The sequence below is a fragment of the Castanea sativa genome, chromosome 11, assembly GCF_040712315.1.
Source record: "Castanea sativa cultivar Marrone di Chiusa Pesio chromosome 11, ASM4071231v1".
NCBI classification, from domain to species: domain Eukaryota; kingdom Viridiplantae; phylum Streptophyta; class Magnoliopsida; order Fagales; family Fagaceae; genus Castanea; species Castanea sativa.
Genome location: NC_134023.1, coordinates 2,142,827 through 2,164,360, shown reverse-complemented (window position 1 = coordinate 2,164,360; position 21,534 = coordinate 2,142,827). Strand labels below are relative to the sequence as shown.

Sequence of the window (21,534 nt, the reverse complement as noted above, 5' to 3'; positions counted from 1 at the left end):
TACATTTTATAGTGGTGGAAGGGTTTTGCAAGTGTTTGTCACAATTGGCCATTAATGTAATGGAGAGTTGCAACCATGTTGGTGAGAAGTACAGTGCCATGTTGGATGTGCATCAGTGAAGACAGTAATGAATGTTTGTTGTGCATCAAATATCCATGCACTTGATACAAGTAGCACTAGTGCTACTTGGAGGAATTGAGCCAACCCAAAATCTCCTATACACCTTCAATGGTGGAATCAAGAGATGGATGGTGTTTCTCTAGAGGTGGAGGGGTGCTTTCTGACTTGATTGAGTTGGGTTGGGAGAGAAGTTGTGTTGAATCGGCCATTTGTAACTATGCTTACTATATATATGGCAGGGTTGAGGTGTGAGAGGAATGGGAATGAATAAAGGCTTTTATAGTTGTTTTAGGCTAAGGGGAGAGTACAGAGTGTGCCACGTCAAGCATCTATGAACGAGACATTACCTAACCTTGGTAAAATATTTTATTTGAGTGAGGGTGAGTTTAAAATATGGACATTGTCGCATCAATTGTAAAAATGTACGTTAAATAATTGATATGAATAAATTATCTGAGTAGATGTGGGTTTAAAATATGGATATTATCATATCAATTGTAAATATGTATTTTATTCTGCGAAAAAAAAAATATCTTAGAAAGATCAACTACATATTTTAAACTCTGGTTGGAACTAAAATTTATAAAATAATATTGTAGCTAGCTAGCAATGTATGGCAAATTTACAATTATTCTCTTGTTTATGTGGGATGCAATTAATTTACACCAAATATTGTATTATTATGACCAGGTGTTTATGAGCAGTGGCCGCGCACACCACCTTATGGCCAGGGTAGTCCCAGGACCACCTGACCTGAAAAAAAAAATTTATATAATAATTTAAAATTTTATATTTATTTACCTATAAAAAAAATTTTGGGACCACTCTAAATTTTTTTATGCCAATAAAATTAAATTTTAACCCATAATTTTTTTAGTGACGTTTTCGTATATAATGTAGGAAAATACATTTAGCATGGATTATTGGTGCCTTATTGAAATATGTTGAAAAACTCAAGTATATATATATATATATATATATGGCCAAAGAGGATAGTTATCCCTAAACCTTCACGTTGTCTATTCCTAATCAATTATAGTTTATCCTTTGACCAATAAAGTTTATTGCAAATGTCTATTACTAATTTATTAAAACTTCCAATTAAAAATAAGACCCAACCTAGCAATGACAAAGACAGCCTCATTTACAGATGCAGCCAACAATTTCTATCTTCTAGTATCAACCATTTTTTCTTTCCTCATAAAAGTGTACTTAAGACCTTACATTCTTTAAAGAATAAAATTGTTATACACATCCTGTTACACTCATTTTTTGAACTAAAACACGTGATCAGAAAACTTGATTTCAATTTTGAAATAGTGTTTTTAAATCTCAATTTCAGTTTAAAAATCATTTTTTCAGCTTATGATTTCAGTTTAGAAAATATGTGTGAACACTATCCTTTTAAAATATATATATATGTGCGCTTCTTAGCCAACTTGTCTTTGGATCAACGTAATCCAATAAAAATAAATTATGCATTGCTAGCACTCCTAATATTTGGGAGTGCTTGTCAGTCGTCACTTTAACTCTTTAGCATTAATTGTCCAAGTACATGCAAAGCAAGTATAAGATAATATACTATATCAATGACATGAAAAGCTTACTTTAGAAAGTGTGGACTGGGAATGGATGTACCATTCTCCATCATTAAGATAATATTAGCATAGTATTATTTAAGTGCTCATCCAACTAATTGTCTTGTCTAAACAACTTCTCAAAATTATTTATTTAATTGCGTTTGAAGACCTAGGCAGCAAATTTGTTTCTAGCTAGTTTTCAGCCAACAGCCAACCATGGTTTCGTTGTTTAAACTTTAAACAACTCCATTTAATTATGTATTATATTCCTTTCCAACTACTCTCTCTCTCTCTCTCTCTCTCTCTCTATATATATATATATATATAACACTTAGCAACACATGGTTATGGTGTTACACTTATCAAAAAAGAAGAAAACCATAGTTTTAAAGGTGTTTTTAAGAATGGTATTACACTAAGCAAAAAAAAAAAAAAACCATGATTTTGCCAGTTTCAAGTGTTATTTCTTAAAAGTGTTTTTAAGAACTTTGATTTCTTGCTTGTTTGAGAAATTATTCATTTCCGGATAAAAATACATGTCACCAATTTTTCCAACCAATAAATGTGTGTCATGTAATTAACAAAACCTTTATAAGCACTACACTAATGTATGATTTGGGAGTTAGTAGTATTTTTATAACTTTTTTACTAAAAAGAAGAGGAAGAAAATCACTACAGGCATATAAATTGACTTATATGCATGCTAAAAATCAAATTATTTGTTTAAAGTAATTATCTATCTTATTTATAAATCAATGAGCCATCAAACAGAGGGAAAGTGATCATTTGTATGTGTTCATTTCTTATATAATTCAGAGTAGATATAATAAATTTAAACGTGTATCACATCAATTAAAATTTCAATAACTTGACAATTTATACGTTGTTATATATTAAAAAAAAAAAAAAAAAAAAAAAAAAAAAAAAAAAAAAACTCAAATTAACTCTCTTCTTTTAAAGTGAAAATAAAAGGAGGCATCCTACCCCTTATTATATGATTAAAATCTGGCCGAATCCACTTACACTAAAATAAAAATAAAAACAAAAACAAAAATAACCAACCAAATCAACCTTATGAAATATAAATGTTGTTCTTTTGACCAAGCACTACACACACAACCTACAATTATTTTCACATAATTTGAGCAAACCAAAAGCTAATTAATTAAGCCAAGACATCACCTACACCATTGCAGGCTGCTTTTTCTTTGTGTTCTTCCTCATCCATTGTATCAAAAAGTGCTCTACCTCTTGTCTCTGGCAAACATGCTGAAAATAGCCCACAACACCCTATCACCAACCCAAACACCACATAGGATGGAATTCCATCTCTTCTCTCTGCAGCCACTAGCATCGGACTAAACACACCACCAAACACAATTGCTTGTCTCACCAACGAAGTAGCTGAGTTCCTCACACAAGTAGGGAACAATTCTATTGTGAATATGAGTAATATACCGAAAGCAGTACAAGCACTGAAGAAGGATACTAACTCTAGTCCAATCTGCAATCTTGTCCACACCTCACCTTTTAAAGCACACATAATACTGAAAATCCCACTAAGGGTAGTGAAAGCAAGCACAGAAACTTTTCTGTTCAACTTACCTATAAGCAAGATAGTGAACATTGAAGATGGTATCTCAGATAAGGCATTCAATGTGACGCTCAAGTAGAGATTGAATGACAAGTTTCCTAGGCCTAATGGCATGCCATAGTACACCATTCCAATCCCAAAACCTATCGCCATAACCAGTAACAACCTTCGAAAAGCCCATCGTTTCTGCACTAACATCTTTATAGTCGAGTAAACATTCCCATTATTCGACATTTCTTGCTCAAACGAAACCTCAGAAAAGCTCCAACTATGGCTAGGGGGTGCAATGCTTTTCAACGTGGCCACCGCTTCTTCTTTACGTCCACGCACAAGTAGCCATCTGGGTGACTCACGAACAAAGAAGTGAACCAACAAAGAATACAAGATTCCTGGGATAGAAGTCCACAAATAAAGAGATCTCCAAGATGAAACTCTATTCAAATAAGCTATAGCTGGTAGTGATAAGAACCCAATCGTGAAACAAAAGAATCCTATCACACCCACTTGGCCTCGCCACCTTTTTCCCACAAGCTCAATTGTTAACACAAGTGCAGATGTTCCAATTGTTGCACGGCAAAACCCACAAACCAATTTTAATGCCGAGTAAACCCAAATGTTGGTGGAGAAGACAGTAAGCAAAGAAGATATAGACATAGTTAGGCATGAGAGAAAGAGCATGTTTTTGCGTCCAAGTGAGGAGTCAGCAAGCGTTGCAAGAACAAGTCCACCCACTAAGCAACCCATGAAGAAAGAAGATGCAGGCAAACCAGTGATAATGGAAGCAGCACACTCTAAGTTCCATTCTGATATGATTGAAGTATAGGCAGGAAAATTCCATGCCCATGAATTCTTCGGAAGATTGCAAATATTGGAGGCTGAGTTACAATCAAGTTGATTGGAAGTACAGTGCCATGCTGGGTGTGCATCAGTGAAGACAGTAATGAATGTTTGTTGTGCATCAAATATCCATGCACTAGATACAAGTAGTGCTTGGAGGAATTGAGCCCATCCAAAATCTCCTATACACCTTTCAATGGTGGAATCAAGAGATGGATGGTGTTTCTCTAAAGGTGGAGGGGTGCTTTCTGACTTGACAGAGTTGGGTTGGGAGAGAAGTGGTGTTGAATCTGCCATTTACAACTATGTTTATGAAAAGGTAAGAGTTGGAAGTGTGAGAGGAATGTGAATGAATAATAATGGATTTTATAGTCGTTTTAGGCTATGGAGAGAGTCTATAACAGTGTGTGCCAGGTCAAATATCACATTTAATATTAACCTGATGAAAATAATTTATTTGTTCATAAAAGAACTACTTTTTTTAATTCTGGCTGGATCTAATAGTCTTAGAATAATGACGCAGCTATAGCTGGAGATGCGCATGTTTGATTCTATTGACCATTTTACATTTATTTTTCTTGTACTTGTGCCATTTAATAAAATTTAGTCGTTAGGGTCTTTGATCAAGTAGATATTTATAAGAACAAAAACAAAGCATTACAACAAAAATTATATCATTAATGTATTATGAAGAGATCTTTAAGGTTGGATATTCACTAGATTCAAAGAAAATAGAACACCAAGTTTGAATCTAGTTTTATTTATTTATTTTTAATAAAAGGATAAAATCACCAAGTTTAAACTTGATACCTCAGAAGGTTAAAAATTCTTTTGTTTGAGGCATTTTGTGACTCTAACTTTAGATTTTTATTTTTTTGGGTCAATTTTGCTAATATTTACATATTTAACATCTTAATTTAATTTAATTTTAATTAATTAATAAATTAATTATGATATCATTATAGTTTAATCTCGGTACGATCTTAAATACTTCAAACCTCTCATTTTTGTTTCCTTGAGCCGTTCGGTCTTCAAAACATTGAGTAGATGACGTGTAAACTCAAAATTGATTATATTTGACATCTAGACTCCATATTATTTATATTTGTATGTTAAATAGGCATTTCTTATAACGATTGTACGTCTCTAACTTTGGCAGGGACACTAGAATATGCATGGACGGAGCCATGGTTGGACTTGGGGGCAATGCCCCCTCCCAAATTGTTTTTAAAAATATATTATTATATATGTAGGTATTAATTTTAGCAATTTTGTTTTATAAAATTACAATTTTATCTCCTTAACAATATCATTGACTCTTTTAAGAGTATTGTTATAGTAACAAGTTTTTCTACAACATTTTTGTAAATTGTTAAGGTAGCAAATTCTTATTGATTCGCATTTGGGCCCACTATTCACATTATTTTTTTACTTACTAATAACTACTCACTACATCAACAATTTATAAAAAAGTTTATAATTCTAGCATTTTTCTCATTTTAAAGACCAAGTCTAAAACAAAATATACAAAACCCAAAAAAAATAGTCCAACAACAAAATTACCCGTTGTAAAACATAAAAAAAATTAACCCTAGTTAACTAATTTTACCCAAAATAAACAATTTGATCCTTCAAAAAATTTTAAACAACCAGCAGCTAAGCGGCTAAGCAATAGCAGCAGAGTTAGAGGCCGAAATCACTACACACAACTAACACAAGACCGCCCCCCTAAGTCTAAGGGTATGTTTGGTTGGGGTGAAAACAGGGGGATGAAAAATATGGTGGAAAATGACATTTTTCACCGTTTGGTTCAGGAGAGAAAACAAGAGAGACAGAAAATGGGGAGAAAAATAATTCCTACAAGCTCACATTTTTTTATCCTCCCAATTTGGGAGGAAAATTGGAAGAAAAAGATGTTGAATGATGTAATTTACACAAATACCCTTACTTTATTGCACTCACCTACCCCTCTCACTTTATAACAAGGACATAATAGTCAAGTTATATAAACTACATTTTCCATCATCCCCTTTTTCTCTCCAACCAAACAAGAAAGTTTTTCACCCTCCTACTTTTCCATCCCTCCAACCAAACACACATGAGAGAAAATCAAATCTTTTCTATCCTCCCACTTTTCCACTCCTCTAACCAAACGGACCCTAGGTTCTGGCTCCGTCCCTAAGAACATCAACATCAACATCAACATCAACATAGTCATGATCATAATGACTGGCCAAGGGATGGTTATCCTTATCATCAACATCAACATCAACATCAACATAGTTATGATCATAATGACTGGCCAAGGGATGGTTATCCTTGAACCTTCCCTTTGTCTATTCCTAATAATCAACCCCGCATTATAGAGATAGCATCATTGACACATGCTGCCAACCATTTATTTCTTCTAGCATCAATCGGACTCACCAATTAAGATTATCTCCTACCGCAAATATTATCTCAGAGCACGTGTATGTATGGTTTAAAGGATTATTTGGACCTCACTTTTTCTAAAGATATATATAATTTTTTTTTTTTTTTTGCCCAACTTTTTTTTTTTTTTTAAATTATCCAATAAAAATATGTTATACTACTAACACGCCAACAATGGTAGTCAACTTGCACTAAAATACCATATGAAACAAGTAACAATGATATAAGAATGAGGCTGCGATTATGACCTCTCCCCTGGACAAATCAAGATGAGCATAGCATAATTAAAAATATTATATTAGTCTCCATGTGTCAAGAGCTTCAGATTGGCAATATCATCCGTTCCTTCATTTTGGAGATGTTTCAGTCTTCCTAATTTTTATTAGAAAAAAGAAGAAATCTCATAAAACCGTTCTCATAAGATAATTTTTGTCTCTTTAAAGACTTCTTAGAGCATTGGTATTGGGGGTATAGACACCCCCTAGTTGCTATTTTACAACTCAAACCACCTAAAATCTACTCTATCCGGATTTTGCAAACTTAAAAGAATTTGCAACCTATGAACAGTAAGGTTGCATAAATGCAACCTTACTGTTCATATGTTGTAAAAAATATATATTCTTTTAATCTTGTAGTAGTGTGTAAAGAGAAAAAGTGAGTAGGAGGAAAAAAAGAAGAAGAGAATAATACTTTTTTTATTATTTTATTAGATAGTTTATATTATTTTATTGAATTGTATATGAAAATAAAAACTGAAATGTAGGGTGAATTGTAAAATAAATTGATAAAATAATATTTGAGGATGCAAATTTTTTTTTTTTTTTTTTTTTATCTCCAAATGCTAATACTCTTAGTTTTTACGTAACACAATTGTGTCTGTTCTATCGCTTTTTGAAACAGTGTCTAAAGAAGAAACAAAACAAGTAATGTGTTCTTTGAGGCTACTTGGAAGGAGAGAAAAAGGGGGGAAAGCATGAAGTTTTTGTGGGACCCATCAGTTTAGTTTCGCTGACATGAGAGAAAAGACAGTGGCCTTATTGGAGGGATGAATTTACCATGGGTCCATAGTTTTGCTATTAGCCCAAATTAAGTGAAAGGAGAGTAGAAGGGAGAGAGTTGGTAGGTGATTTGGACTTCTAATATTTTAAAATTATTAATAGATAAAAAGGTATTTTTGATTGTTAAATTTTGGGTTCATTTTTGTTTTGGTTCCTACTTTTTAATTGTGTCTATCTAAATTTTTAAAAATGAAAAAATATGTCTATTTAAGTCTTTGTCGTCAACTCACTAACTAAAAAATCATACATGGCAAATTGAGCACTTTGTTGGCAAGCTTTGCAATTTAAAAAATAAATAATTGATCCTACATGCCATTAGCCCCACATTCACGTTATCCATATCAACAAAAAATAAAAAAAGCCATGTCAGATTACAAAATTATGAACTTATAATTTAAAATTTTTTTTTTCTTGTCATTAATTTGTTTTTTTGCAAGAACATGTTCATGTTCATGTTTATGTGTTCTTCCGTGTTACTGTTCAAGTTCTTCATGTTCTTTCCTCAAAGAACATGTTTGGTTGCCCAAAAAAGTAAAAAAATCATAATTAAACATACAAAAACATATAAATCTCAAAGAGCTGATAAATCTTAAAGAACAAACTCAAAAACACAAAAACACAAAAAAAAAAAAAAAAAAACCAGGAACTTAGGAACTCAAAAAGCCCATAAATCTCAAAGAACAAATCCAGCCAACCATTGGTAGATCAAACCACCATCGACCACTGCGACAGATCACACACACGCATATTGCACTTAGCAACCCATGGTTATGGTGTTACAATTAGCCAAAAAAAGAAAACATGGTTTTGCTAGTTTCAAATGTTTCTTCTTAAACTTTTTTTTTTTAATAATATGTTTGATTTCTCGCTTGTTTGAGAAATTATACATTCCCCAGTAGGACACATGTCACCGATTTTTCAAACTAATAAATGTGAGTCATGTAATTAACAAAACCCTTAAGCACTACACTTAAATGAATACAAATCCTTTATTTTATTTTATTTTATTTTGTATTCCACTTCATTTTTCACCAATCACAACTTGCTATGTGTTTAATATTTTTCCATTCTAAACCTTAGCTGTTTTATAATAAAAGTCAAATAAATACATAACAAATTATAATTGGTAAAATCTAAAGTAAAAGAAGAATGTATAATTTGTGAGTTAATAGTATTTTTATAACTTTTTTACCTATAAGAAGAGCCAGAAAATAACTACAAGCATATAAATTGATTTATATCCTAAAAATCAACTTATTTGTTTAAAGTCATTTTCTATCTTATTTTTAAATCAATAAGCCACAGAAGAGAGGGAAAATGATAATTTGTATGGATTCATTTCTTATATAGTTCAGATTAGGTATAACAAATCCAAAGGTGTATTATATCAATTAAAATTTTGAATGGCTTGGGACTTTCTATATTGTGATATATTGAAAAGAAAATCCTAACCTCAAATTATAATTCTCTTTCTTTTAAAGTAAAATTGCAAATTGAGAGGAGGGATCCCACCACATTTTGTATGATTAAAATCAGGGTGAATCCACTTACACTTAAAAAGAAATAAAATTTTAAAAACTAAACTAAACTAAAAACACCAAGCACACAACCTACAATTATTTTCACATGATTTGAGCAAACCAAAAGCTAATTAATTAAGCCAAGACATCACCTAGACCATTGCATGCTGCTTTTCTTTGTGTTCCTCATCCATTGTATCAAAAAGTGCTCTACCCCTTGTCTCTGGCAAACATACTGCAAATAGCCCACAACACCCTATCACCAACCCAAACACCACGTAGGATGAAATTCCATCTTTGCTCTCAGCCGCCAGTAGCATTGGACTAAAAACACCACCAAACACAATTGCTTGCCTCACCATCGAAGTAGCAGAGTTCCTCACACAAGTAGGAAACAACTCTATTGTGAAGATGAGTAATATATTGCAAGCAGTACAAGCACTGAAGAAAGATATTATCTCAAGTCCAATTTGGAATCTTGTCCATAACTGGCCTTTCAAAGCACACATGACACTAAAAATCCCACTAATCATTGTGAAAGCAGGCACTGAAATTTTTCTATTCAACTTACTGATAAGCAAGATAGTGAACAAAGAAGATGGTATCTCAGCTAAGGCATTGAAAGTGACACTCAAGTAGAGATTGAATGACAAGTTTCCTAGGCCTAATGGCATGCCATAGTACACCATTCCAATCCCAAAAGCTATCACCATTACTAGTAACAACCTTCGAAAAGCCCATCTTTTCTGCACCAACATCTTAATAGTCGAGTAAACATTCCCATTATTCCATGTTTCTTGCTCAAACGAAACCTCAGAAAAGCTCCAAGTTAAATAACTACTATGGCTAGGTGGTGCGATTCTTCTTAACGTGGCCACCGCTTCTTCTTTACGTCCATGCAGAAATAGCCATCTCGGTGACTCACAAACAAAGAAGTAAACTAGCATAGAATACAAGATTCCTGGGATAGAAGTCCACAAATAAAGAGATCACCAAGATGAAATTCTATTCAAATAAGCTATAGCTGGTAGTGATAAGAACCCAATTGTGAAACAAAGGAATCCTGTCACACCCACTTGGCCTCGCCACCTTTTTCCCACAAGCTCAGCTGTTAAAACAAGTGCAGAAGTTCCAATTGTTGAACGGCAAAATCCACAAACCAATTTTAAAGCCGAGTAAACCCAAATGTTGGTGGAGAAGACAGTAAACAAAGAAGATAGAGACATAGTTAGGCATGAGAGAAAGAGCATGTTTTTGCGTCCAAGTGAGGAATCAGCCAGTGTTGCAAGAACAATTCCACCCACTAAGCAACCCACGAAGAAAGAAGATGCAGGCAAGCCAGTGATAATGGAATGAGAACACTCTAAGTTCCATTCAGATATGATTGATGTATATGCAGGCAAATCCCATGTCCGTGAACTATTCGGAAGATTGCAAATGTTGGAGACTGAGTTACAATCAAGTTGATCAGAAGTACAGTGCCAGGGTTTGCATCAGTGAAGACAGTAATAAATGTCTGTTGTGCATCAAATATCCATGCACTTGATACAACTAGTGCTTGGAGGAATTGGGCCCATCCAAAATCTCCTATATGCCTTTCAATGGTGGAATCAAGAGATGAATGGTGTTTCCCTGGAGGTGGAGGGTCGGTTCTTTCTGAGTTGTCTGAGTTGGGTTGGGAGAGAAGTGGTGTTGAATCTTCCATTCGGAACTGTGTTTATGAAAAGGCAAGAATTGAAGTGTGAGAGGAAGTGAATGAATTATGAAAGTTTTTGCCTTTTAGGCCATGAAATTGGGGAGAGTCCAACAGTGTGTGCCAGGGCAACTGGTCAAGTATCACATTTAATAATAACCTCGCGAAAATATTTTGTTTGTTCCTAGAAAAATTTAGTCTTAATGGTCTTTGATCGAGAAGATTCCCCGAAACAAAACATTACAACAAAAATGCTTTTGTTTGAGACATGTTGAATGAGGGAGGCATACTAAAGAGCACACCTGTGATCTGAAAGAGTAAACTCCAAATAGCTTATATTTGTGAGTTTGTTACTTACATCAGCATTTTCTTAGACAGGGACACTTGAACATTGAAAGTTCAATTAGTGTATAAAACACCTATGAATATTTAGATCCTCAAATCAAAATAACCAACACACTCTAAACCATATAAGCTATGACTAAATTGGTAACACACTTGAAGCCATATCTTATCACAAACACAGCAGTAATTAAAAGGTAAAGAGAAAGGGAAGAGAAATGCAAATACAAGATAACACGCTGATATATTATCGAAGAGAAAACCGAAGAACTTGGCGAAAAACTTCTCTGCTGCCCTCCAAGCGGTCAATAATCCACTAGAGAATAAAGTTGGGATATACGAATAGCAAAAGACCCTCCAAGCCTAATCTACCAAGTGCACCTAAGCCCTCCAAGCGCTCCAACAAGGTTACGCCGAGCCTTATCTTCTCTAGTTTACCGGATCCCGCAATAAGCCCATTGCATCAACCAAAAGAATTGGTCCCTTCTGAACTGCTTCCCAAGATCCAAAATACCTCCTCACTGATGTGGGTACGGTGAGATAAGGATTTAGCTAAATGTACCTCTCAAGGATATGACAATAGAGAAGGTGAGAGTAGAGAAATTTGGAGAATCAAAGGATGAAGATTGTGGATGAGTCAATCTTATTTTTCTCTAGAGTTCTCTCTCAAAATTCTCTTTGGAAGCCCACTACATTTCGTGGGTATAAGAGTATTTATAGTAATGTGTAGGAGGAATGTGAAACGTCAAGTTTTATCCAAACAGGGCATTCTAGCGACTCGACCTCACAACTAGAACGAGTCGCGAGTTAACCGCCTGACCAGACTGGAAGTTTTGTCCTGTAGTGCTCTAGCTATCACGACCCTTCAGCTCTCCTGCATACTCCACAAGTGTACCACCTTTGGCGACTCGGCAGTTGTGAGCCAATCGCGAGATCCAGTCGCGAGGTTCTTCTTGAGTGCATACATTTGAGATTTTTTCACACTCTCTCACACACTACCCTTACATAATTCCCACCTAAATACATGGTATCTAATTGCTAAATTACAAACAAATTTGACACGAAATAAAACCAACACATGATTAAATAAATTCAACCTTACAAACATGAACATAATCTTGATCAAGATCATGATGATTGGCCAAGGGCATGTTAATCCCTGAAGAGTTGCTTTGTCTATTCCTAAATCAATTATAATACTAATATATATTCACTTCACGTCAAACACAAAGATCAGTGCATTTGGAAACAAGAGCCAACGTGCATTACAAAGGCAGCATCAATTATAATAATCAGTTACTTTTTTAACTTTTTCTTATTTAATTTATTCCACAGTTAATATTGAAAGTTGTTTTTTTTTTAAGTCCCAATCTCAAACTCAACCTAATCTTAATGCAATAAAAATACATTTTACAATACTAACATGCCAACTAGTGGTAATCAACTTGCATTAAAATTTCATATGAAACAAGTAACAATGATACAAGGATAAGGCTGAGATCCTGACCTCTCCATTGGAAAGGTCAAATAAAGAGTAACATGGGACCACTACTGCTACCAGATTCACCTATTTGTGGGGAAACTGATTGCAACGCTCCCATTGTTTCATAGCGTGATCTTTCCACTTCCTCCCTTGCCAATTGCTAGTAGCTACGGTTTCTATGAGATTCTTTTGGCTTTTGATATCTGGCTCTCAACCATGTTGGGTTACACGTGTGAGTAAAGTTTCACATTGAATAAAGATGAGAAAAATGAGTGGTTAATATAGCATAATTGAGCACATACTTATTGGGATTAGGCCTCTTGGGTTAAAATATGTTTCTATATGTTATATTAATTACTCAAGGAAACTCCCCAATGAGCTTATCTCCCAACAAGTGGTATTAGAGCCCATGGATATAAACTCCCACCTAGAGGAGAGGAAAAGTATGTATTAAATTATTACCATGTCCCTTGAGTGTATTGGTAGTATTTAATTAGTAGGTAGTTTTTCTAATAATATGTAAGGGCACAGATTTAAGAAAACTTACTTTTTTTTTTCCCTCTTGTTTCAATTCTTCTTCTTTGTATATCCAAACACTATAAAAGAAAATATTTTCTTTTCCACTTCCTTTCAATTATTTCCTTCCTTGCACTTTTCTTTCCTCTTTCCACCCTTCAACTACAAGCAACGCGTAGTTTTAAAGCTCTAAGTGTTTTTTATCAGCAGTGATGCTGTGATGGTATGTTATATGAGACTCTTTTAACTAGTCCTAAAGATGTGAAACACATTTTGATTGCTTTGGTTCCTAGCTAATTGTGATAAAACAACAGTTTATATCAATATAGACTAAATAATTTGGATTAAGATCCGGTTCAATAATTAGAATTATTGCACCATGCATTAGCAAATCAATGGATAAGATCAAAAGATTCAAAAGTCACTTTTAATCTTAACCCTTGAATAAAAAAATAAATAAAAAAATTTAACCTTCAACTTTTTACTATTTTACTTTTACACTTATTTTTTTTAACTTCTCTCTCACATACATATTGCAATTCGACTGACATAACTGTCACATAGATTTTTGCTGGTCGGCTTGGAGCCTGAGATTGATGATTACTTCCAATGTATGCTTTTCAAATTGTTTGTGTCTGGAAGACAAGGTGCGAATAATTTCATCATTGCACAAGAGCTAATTCAATCTCTATCAACCTGAAAAGGGAAAGGAAGGGTCATGACGATCGAAATTGATTGCAAAAAGAGTTTTGACCATTTTGAATATATATATATATATATATATATATATATATATATATATATACACACACGAAATCTCTTAGGCTATAGCTGTGCATCTTAGTGAACTGTCACCATAGAGATTGGAAGGCCCAAAAGACCTTTAAGACCAATCCTTGTTTATCTCATCTTCTCTTTAATCAACCATACAAATTATGTTTCAAAATTATTTTGGTTTCTCTAAAATGATTCATATAAGTACTCTCATTAGACTCTTTAAAAATAATGTTTCAACTCTTTTTTAGCGGAACTCAAGTAAAACAATCACACATCAGTATCAATATTTTATCCTACAATTTTAAAATTGCATAGTGCCCTCGTTATATTAACTGGGGTTGCACTTTTCCTCGCTAGATAATATAAAATGATAAAGCATTCATCTCTCTCTCTTCGTAAACTTTGGTGCTCCCTCTCTCTTAAGCTGGGGCCATTTTTAGCAAGGAGGAGCCTCAATAGTGGTCGATCTCACCGGTGCCGAGAAGGTAGTTTTTGCACGGCATCAAACGAAACCCAAAGACTTAGGCATTGTAGATTTGATTTGAAATTTCACCAAATTTTCTTGCTTTCTGCTTCGATCGATTTTTCCCCAATGTACTTGATGATGGTTATGGTGCCCGGTTGAGTGTGTATAAGTCTACCATATAGAGGCGAGTGGTCTGCAGGTTGTCGGTTTGTTTATGCCTATGGGTGTGTAAGCTTGGTGGATTGTGGGCATGTGGTGTGGGAGTGCTCAAAATAGTTGTTAGCTTCAATTATTATGACTTTTTTTCATTAACCTTGAATTAGAGTATCTGTTTTAGTAGCTTTTATTTTACTTTCTTTTTTCTTTTTTTATATATTTATTCTTCTCTGCTCAAATTTGGAAGGTAAATATTTCTTTTTCTTTTTTGATACGAAGTAAAAATTTCTAATGTTCAATCATCTGCACCAAATAAATAAAATACTCTCTTGGATGTGTATATCCGGACCTAAATAAAGAACAGTCAATGACGAATATCCTACGATACGATTGAATACTTTAAAATAACGGATCTAACTTTCGTTCCCGTCATGCTATATTATGTTCAAGTGGTTTTATCAAAGGGAAATGTTAATAAGCATCGTGCGTTGCTTGTTAAGATTTCCCTTTTTGGGTCTCATTTTAAAAAAATGTCAAAAAAATTTGCCAAAAGCTACCCAAAAATCTGAGAAGCTGCCAAAAATTGTGTCAGACACCTTACTGTGCCCGTTAACACAACCCTTTATCAAATTCCAACCAGCTTAGAGTCCATATCAAATCAGCTATATGTGTATGTGTGTATATTCAATTCAGCTTAGAATCTCACTTCTCATCATATTGTTGTTGTACGTGTGTATTTACTTTCCTTTTCTAGTTAAATCACCAAAAGGCAAGGCTGGGCTTCCTTTGTTTTTAATTACTGAATTGTCGTTTGTGGGTGGTTTCAAATAAACAAGCTGATTTGCATTACTTGTGGGTAATCTTGTGATCCTTTGGCTGCTATATGTAAAGTTGATTTGACTAACTTCTCATCATATTGCTGCTGTATGTAAAATTCAATACACTCCAACCATCTAAGGTTCTTTCTTTTTGTGCATGATCTTGATAGGCAGAGTTTGTTATGTTAACATAAAAGTGATTAGTGTCTTACATGCGATTTTGAGTTAGGACTCACAATATAAAAGCCAATAGATATTATTGTTGCTCCAATAAGACAGTAAAATGTAGAGAAGAAAACCTATCTACTAAGCTAGAGTTTTGATTTTTTAGGCTTATTATGTTATTGTTATTAAGAAATGGATTCGCATATGCGGGGGATTAAAACTTCACAAAGCTCTTAGAAGAGGGGCCTAACATGAATAATGAACTTATGATGCCCTCCACAAAATGAAGTGCATACCCAAAAGCCTCCACCCAAAGTTCAAATGGAATACATTGCTAAGAAGACAACGGGTTGGTGATTTCACAATAGAAGAAGATTGCCTCATTGTGTAGGCATGACTCAATATTTCATTAGATGTGGTGCAAGGGAATGAACAAAATCACAAAACATAATTGAATAGAGTTTTGCTGTACTTCAATAAAGAGAAACATTTGCATCTACTCATAATGCAAACTTTTTAATGAATCATTGGTCAACAATTCGACTTCATATTGAACTTTGTTTATCCTCCGATCTATGCTGGAGTCAGACTAATAATAATTGATTTTCTAGGATTGTTTAGCTAAAAATATGAGGCTGGTGTGAATGCTCTAACAAATTTCATTACCCAAATGTGTTAAACCAACGGAATATGAGCTCCTAACATTGAATTCTCAGCACATAAGTCAAGAGATGGGTAACCATTTCTGAGTCTGATTCCAGCATAGATTGGAGGATAAACAAAGTTCAATATGCTAAAAGAACCGCAAGAACCCATCTTTTTCTTATGTATGGCCTGGTTAATAATTAGCAGAGTAAATTTTGATGTAATAACCTAGGATGCATAGACATTTCATTTGAGGTGTCATAGCCATGTCATACTGGTATTGTACCTTTATTTCATATTATAATTTTTCAAAAATTGTTTGTGTCACTGTGTCGTACTTGTATCTGTATCCATACCCATATCCATGTCCATGCATCCTATAAGTAATAACTAACAACATTGGAAAACTTTTAGTTTTTTATTTTTGTAAATTAGCAATTAAAATTTAAAACTCTGATTGTTTAATAGTCACAGTACAAATATTCTAGTTCAAGCTCTCTCTCTCTCTCTCAAAATCCTGTGGGGTCAATATTTCAGAATACATGAAATGTAACTGGTCTCACTTCTTTAAATGAGAAAGCAAAAGCAGGAAATTATACACATAAGAACCCAAAATTGCAGTCATACCAAAATTAAAATGCAAAGAGAAGGTGAAATGTAAACTCTCTTCCACCAACTACATACAGTGAACTTGGAAGGCACCATACAACTCTTGCTTCTTTTTCTTCTTCTTCTTTTTTTTTTTTTTCTTTTTTTTTAATGAGCAAGTGAGTAACTTTCATGGAGATAAAGAATAGAACGACAAGAACACAAAAAAGCCAGATTTAAAACAAACGCTGCAAAATCAACAAAGCTTTGCAACACAACTTGCTATTAAGACCCGGCAAATGCACAAGAGATTACAATACACTCAGGAGAAATACAAAGCGATTAGTGTTGGGCTTTGTGGAGTCTAGTTGTGTTTAATCCGAATTTATGACCCGACCCAAAATAAAAGTGTTACGATTTTTAAAGGGATTTTTCTTAGGCTTAAACCATAGAGCGGAGGCTTTGGCTGTTTTTAGCCTATTGTGAATCATATGTGTAGGATAGAAAAAATATTGTTTAGAGAATAAGGTTTGGTGTGATATTTTGAGAAAAAAATTGTATTGTCGCATTTTATATTTTTCCTGGTGAATAGTGAAATTTCTGCAATTCTGTAAACAACCTTAATTACAATTTAACTAGGTAATACACCAACCAAGTACCAATACTACTTGGGACTTTTAAGAAGACTCGATCCAGGAATCCCCCAAGAACAACAAAACAAAGGGCCCAGTTCATGATAGAATTCTTAAAACGTGCTCTGGCAGCAACACAAGCTCTACCTTCCCACTTAATGAGCTGCATTAAACTTTCCTCAGTTCTTCGCTGACCACCATGAATATGTTGTTTCCTAGGACCCGTAGATGACAAAGTGCTGCTCCCCAAACACATTACACAGAATTGGCCTTAAACTCTTACCCATCCAATTAATTATACCCAATCAACTATCTCATCCCAATTGATTGCAGCTCTACAAATCAATCATAATATCATGATCTCAACCCAAGTTCCTGCACTAGTAGATGTACCAGAATTTGGGGGAACCAGACAGGTTTGTCCTGATCACCAAATTTGGTTGAAGGCAGCTTTCTTTGAATGGCCACCTGAGCATCAGATCTAGCAGGTTTCCAGCAACAATTCCTACCCCTTGGCACTTAAGAAATCTTTGCCCCTAAGCTGCTAGCAGTATCACTTATCACGCTACACCCACAACCTGGTATTGAGGACCCCATATGGTTGCCAATAGTCTAGCCATTACGAAATAAACCTCTGAACACCAAGATAATTACTAACTGGCAGTTTGCCTTCTTTAAATTGTAAACTTCTCAAGAATCAGGATAAACAAAGCATTTATAACAAATATTGTATTATTATTAATGTATCATGCCAAGATCTATATGAGTCAATTATCCACTGGATTCAAATAAAATTGAACACCAAGAATCCAGGATTGAACCTTTTTATTTTTTAAAACAAAACCCCAAGTTTGAACTTGATACTTCAGAATATCTTCCTTGTCCTAAGATTATTGTATAATTTTTGCTTTGTTTAATAAGCACACAAAAGGGCACACTCTGTTGAACATCATGATTGACCAAGGGGAGTTATCCTTGAAACTTTTCTTTGTCCAGTTAGCTCAACTGATAAAATATATTATCATTGAATAAAAGATTTATAATTTAATTCATGTCTATACAAAAAATCAATTGATATACCAACCGTATAATAAAGAACAATTATCATGAAGTGAACATCATAAATTTAAAATACTATCATATCTTAAATAATAATAAATAAATAAATAAATAAAAACTGGCATATCCTTGAACTTTCCCTTCGTCTATTTCTAAAAAATTATAGTTTATCTCTTAACCAATAACATTTATTCGGTTTGTCTACTACTAATTTATTAAGACTTCCCTTCAAACACAAGAACCAACCTAGCAATGACAAAGAAAGCCTCAATAAAATGTACAGCCAACAATTTCTATCTTCTAGCATCAATTGAACTCACCGAGAAAATTATCTCCCAGCTCAAGTGTATGTATGGTGTAGTTTTTTCTCCCCTTATAAAAGTGTTTTTAAGACCTCACCCTTTCGAAAAACATTTTATCCCCTTACCCAACTTGTTTTTAGATCAAAATAATCCAATACAAATATATTATACAATTGTAGCATTCCTATCATTAATTTGGCAGTGCTTGTCACTTTAAATACTTTAGATAATATACTCTATCAATGACATAATAAGCTTTACTTTAGAAATATTGTGGGCTGGGAATGGATCGATGCACCATTTCTCCATCTGAATGATAATAATAGCATAATATTGTTTTAAGTGTTCATCCAACTAATTGTCTTGTCTAAGCAAAAGCTCAAAAGTATTATTTAATTGAATTCGAAAACCTCGGCAGCAAATTTGTTATTACTAGCTTGTTTTCAGCCAACAGCCAACCATGGTTGTGTTGTTTAAACAATTCCATTTAATAAATCTATGTATTATATTCCGTTCCAACTGCTCTCACACACACATATAGATCTCTGTCTTGTAATTAACAAAATCGTTGTAATCATTGCACTTAAATGTATGATTTGTGAGTTAATAGTATTTTTATAACTTTTTTACTTATTCCGAGATTTAATCTCTCAATAGGATTATCTTACATGACCTTCTTGCCCAATAAATAAATTTCACGTAATCAAGCAAAATCCTTATCATAATTCTATTGTATGAGCAATGTAAGTTCACAACTTAAGCGCTGTTTGACGTGAGGGTTTGAAAAGAAACTTCGTTTATTCAATAATTTTTTTTTCTTTCCTTTTTCCATGGGCATGAATCACATAGTAATTCTATACTTCTAGTATCATATAAAAAACCACAATTTTTACTCCAAATATCTTACGTAACAAGTTGTAACTAAATAATTGTCACTTTCACTTAGACCAATCAATTTTTTTTTTCCTACTAAATTAGAACCCCATTCACATGGGTTGTTCTATGGTACCCCCATTTTTTTTAGGGGGAACGGTGCCCACTCAAATCTTGACCCTCAATTGTAATAGTTTTAATCCTGACTGTATATTTAATTTTAGTGAATACCGATTACCAGAAGAGCAAGTTTCCATATAAAAGCAAAAGCAAAACCTAAAAAAAACACAAAACAAAACAAAAAAACAAAAAACAAAACAGATCTATTTCTCTGCCACATTCACTCAATTCTGGGGGCAAACCAAGCTTTCTATCCATCGATCTCCTTCCCGCATTCCATGGATTTGCTAACCGGTAAAGGTAAGGATCAAAACTAAACGCTAATTTCCAAATGATAAGTTTGGCTACATATCATTCCTCTCTCTATTTGATTTTGATATGGTTGAATATGGGTATTAGGTATCACTGGCAATTCTTCTTGTATGTGAAGGTGGTCCTCACTTGTCAAAAGAAAAATTTATACATGCAAAAAAAATAAAAATTATACATGCAAAAAAAAATTATATAAATAATTATTTTAAACTAATATGTTCTATGACCACCCTGATTTGAAAAAACTATACATCTCTTGTTTTCAGTGTTTGCACTAAATTGAGTTCTTTATATACTTTCAAAAATATATTATATACTAAATTAACCTATTTTGACCACCATAATAAAAATATTGAACAGTTTTACTTAAGAATCATAAGAATTTGAATTCAATATATATAAGAGTAATGCTACATCCACAATATTGTCACAATAATTTCACAACAAATCTTATGTAGTAAACTATTACTAATTCTAATTCGAGTTCAATATTGACATGTTTTACCCACCAATAAAAGGCTAACAACTTGTTGCATAAGATTTGTTATGAAATTGTTGTGATCACTTTATTATTCTCGTATCATCATTTTCAATTTGCTCTTTATCTTTTATTAGTCTATTTTTTTTTTATTCTCTTTGTTAGTACAAAAACAATTTGAAATATTTCATGTATTTGCGTTTTTTTTTGTGACGTTGATATATTCAAATTATCTCTTTATTAAATTTTGTATAATTTAAATTTTTTAATAACCACCCTAAACAAATTCCTAGAGCCGCCACTGTTGGGTATGGCCATTTATAAAATTATTGGGATATGTTCTTAAGAGATTCTTCTTCTCAAGCTCTATTTTGACATCTATGGTTCTCCTTGAAATAGGTTGAGCTTTGCGATGATGGTGAGTTTCTTGTTCTAGCCACTTGTGATGGGATTTGGTTAGTTGGTTTCCATCTAGGTTCTCTAATTAATGTATTTTTTTTCTCTCTAATTTGTGAAATTTACTCTAAATGTTGTTAGGGACTGTATTTGTTAAGTGGTACTTCTGAATTCAAACCTTTGTGAATTTGGTGAAACTGTAGATGGTCTGATGTGTATGATGATAAAGTAGGCTCTAGGTGTTTGCCATTGCTTTACTGGTTTTGTTGGAAGTGCTTACAAGTCCTGATGGCACATTTAGTGCAAAAGAGAATTGGATATCTGCTTCTTGGATTTTAATCACAGGAACCAATTGTGACAACTGATGTTCATTACTTTTGATAATGTCGTGGGCATCATTTTAGCTGCTAAACTCAATTGGGTCTTCAATTATTTTTATTTTCAATTGTCTAGAAAAGTTGGTATTGGCAATTCGGCACATAATGTGAATTAGAATGTACACCTATACATTTTATAGTGGTGGAAGGGTTTTGCAAGTGTTTGTCACAATTGGCCATTAATGTAATGGAGA

General features: G+C 33.5%; 1 protein-coding gene and 1 pseudogene across 1 annotated transcript; both read right to left on the bottom strand.

Annotated features, from left to right (window-relative positions):
- Nucleotides 1-2,817: 2,817 nt before the first annotated feature.
- Nucleotides 2,818-4,462, bottom strand: LOC142617479 (organic cation/carnitine transporter 3-like). Its single transcript, XM_075790361.1, has one exon. It carries the CDS (start codon nt 4,426-4,428, stop codon nt 2,866-2,868), a length of 1,563 nt encoding a protein of 520 aa, XP_075646476.1. The 5' UTR covers nt 4,429-4,462; the 3' UTR covers nt 2,818-2,865.
- A 4,800-nt stretch (nt 4,463-9,262) lies between these two features.
- Nucleotides 9,263-11,347, bottom strand: LOC142617561 (organic cation/carnitine transporter 3-like; annotated as a pseudogene).
- Nucleotides 11,348-21,534: the final 10,187 nt, after the last annotated feature.

Excerpts from the sequence above, each read along its gene's own strand:
- LOC142617479 (XM_075790361.1), bottom strand. The coding sequence starts at position 4,428 with ATGGCAGATTCAACACCACTTCTCTCCCAACCCAACTCTGTCAAGTCA.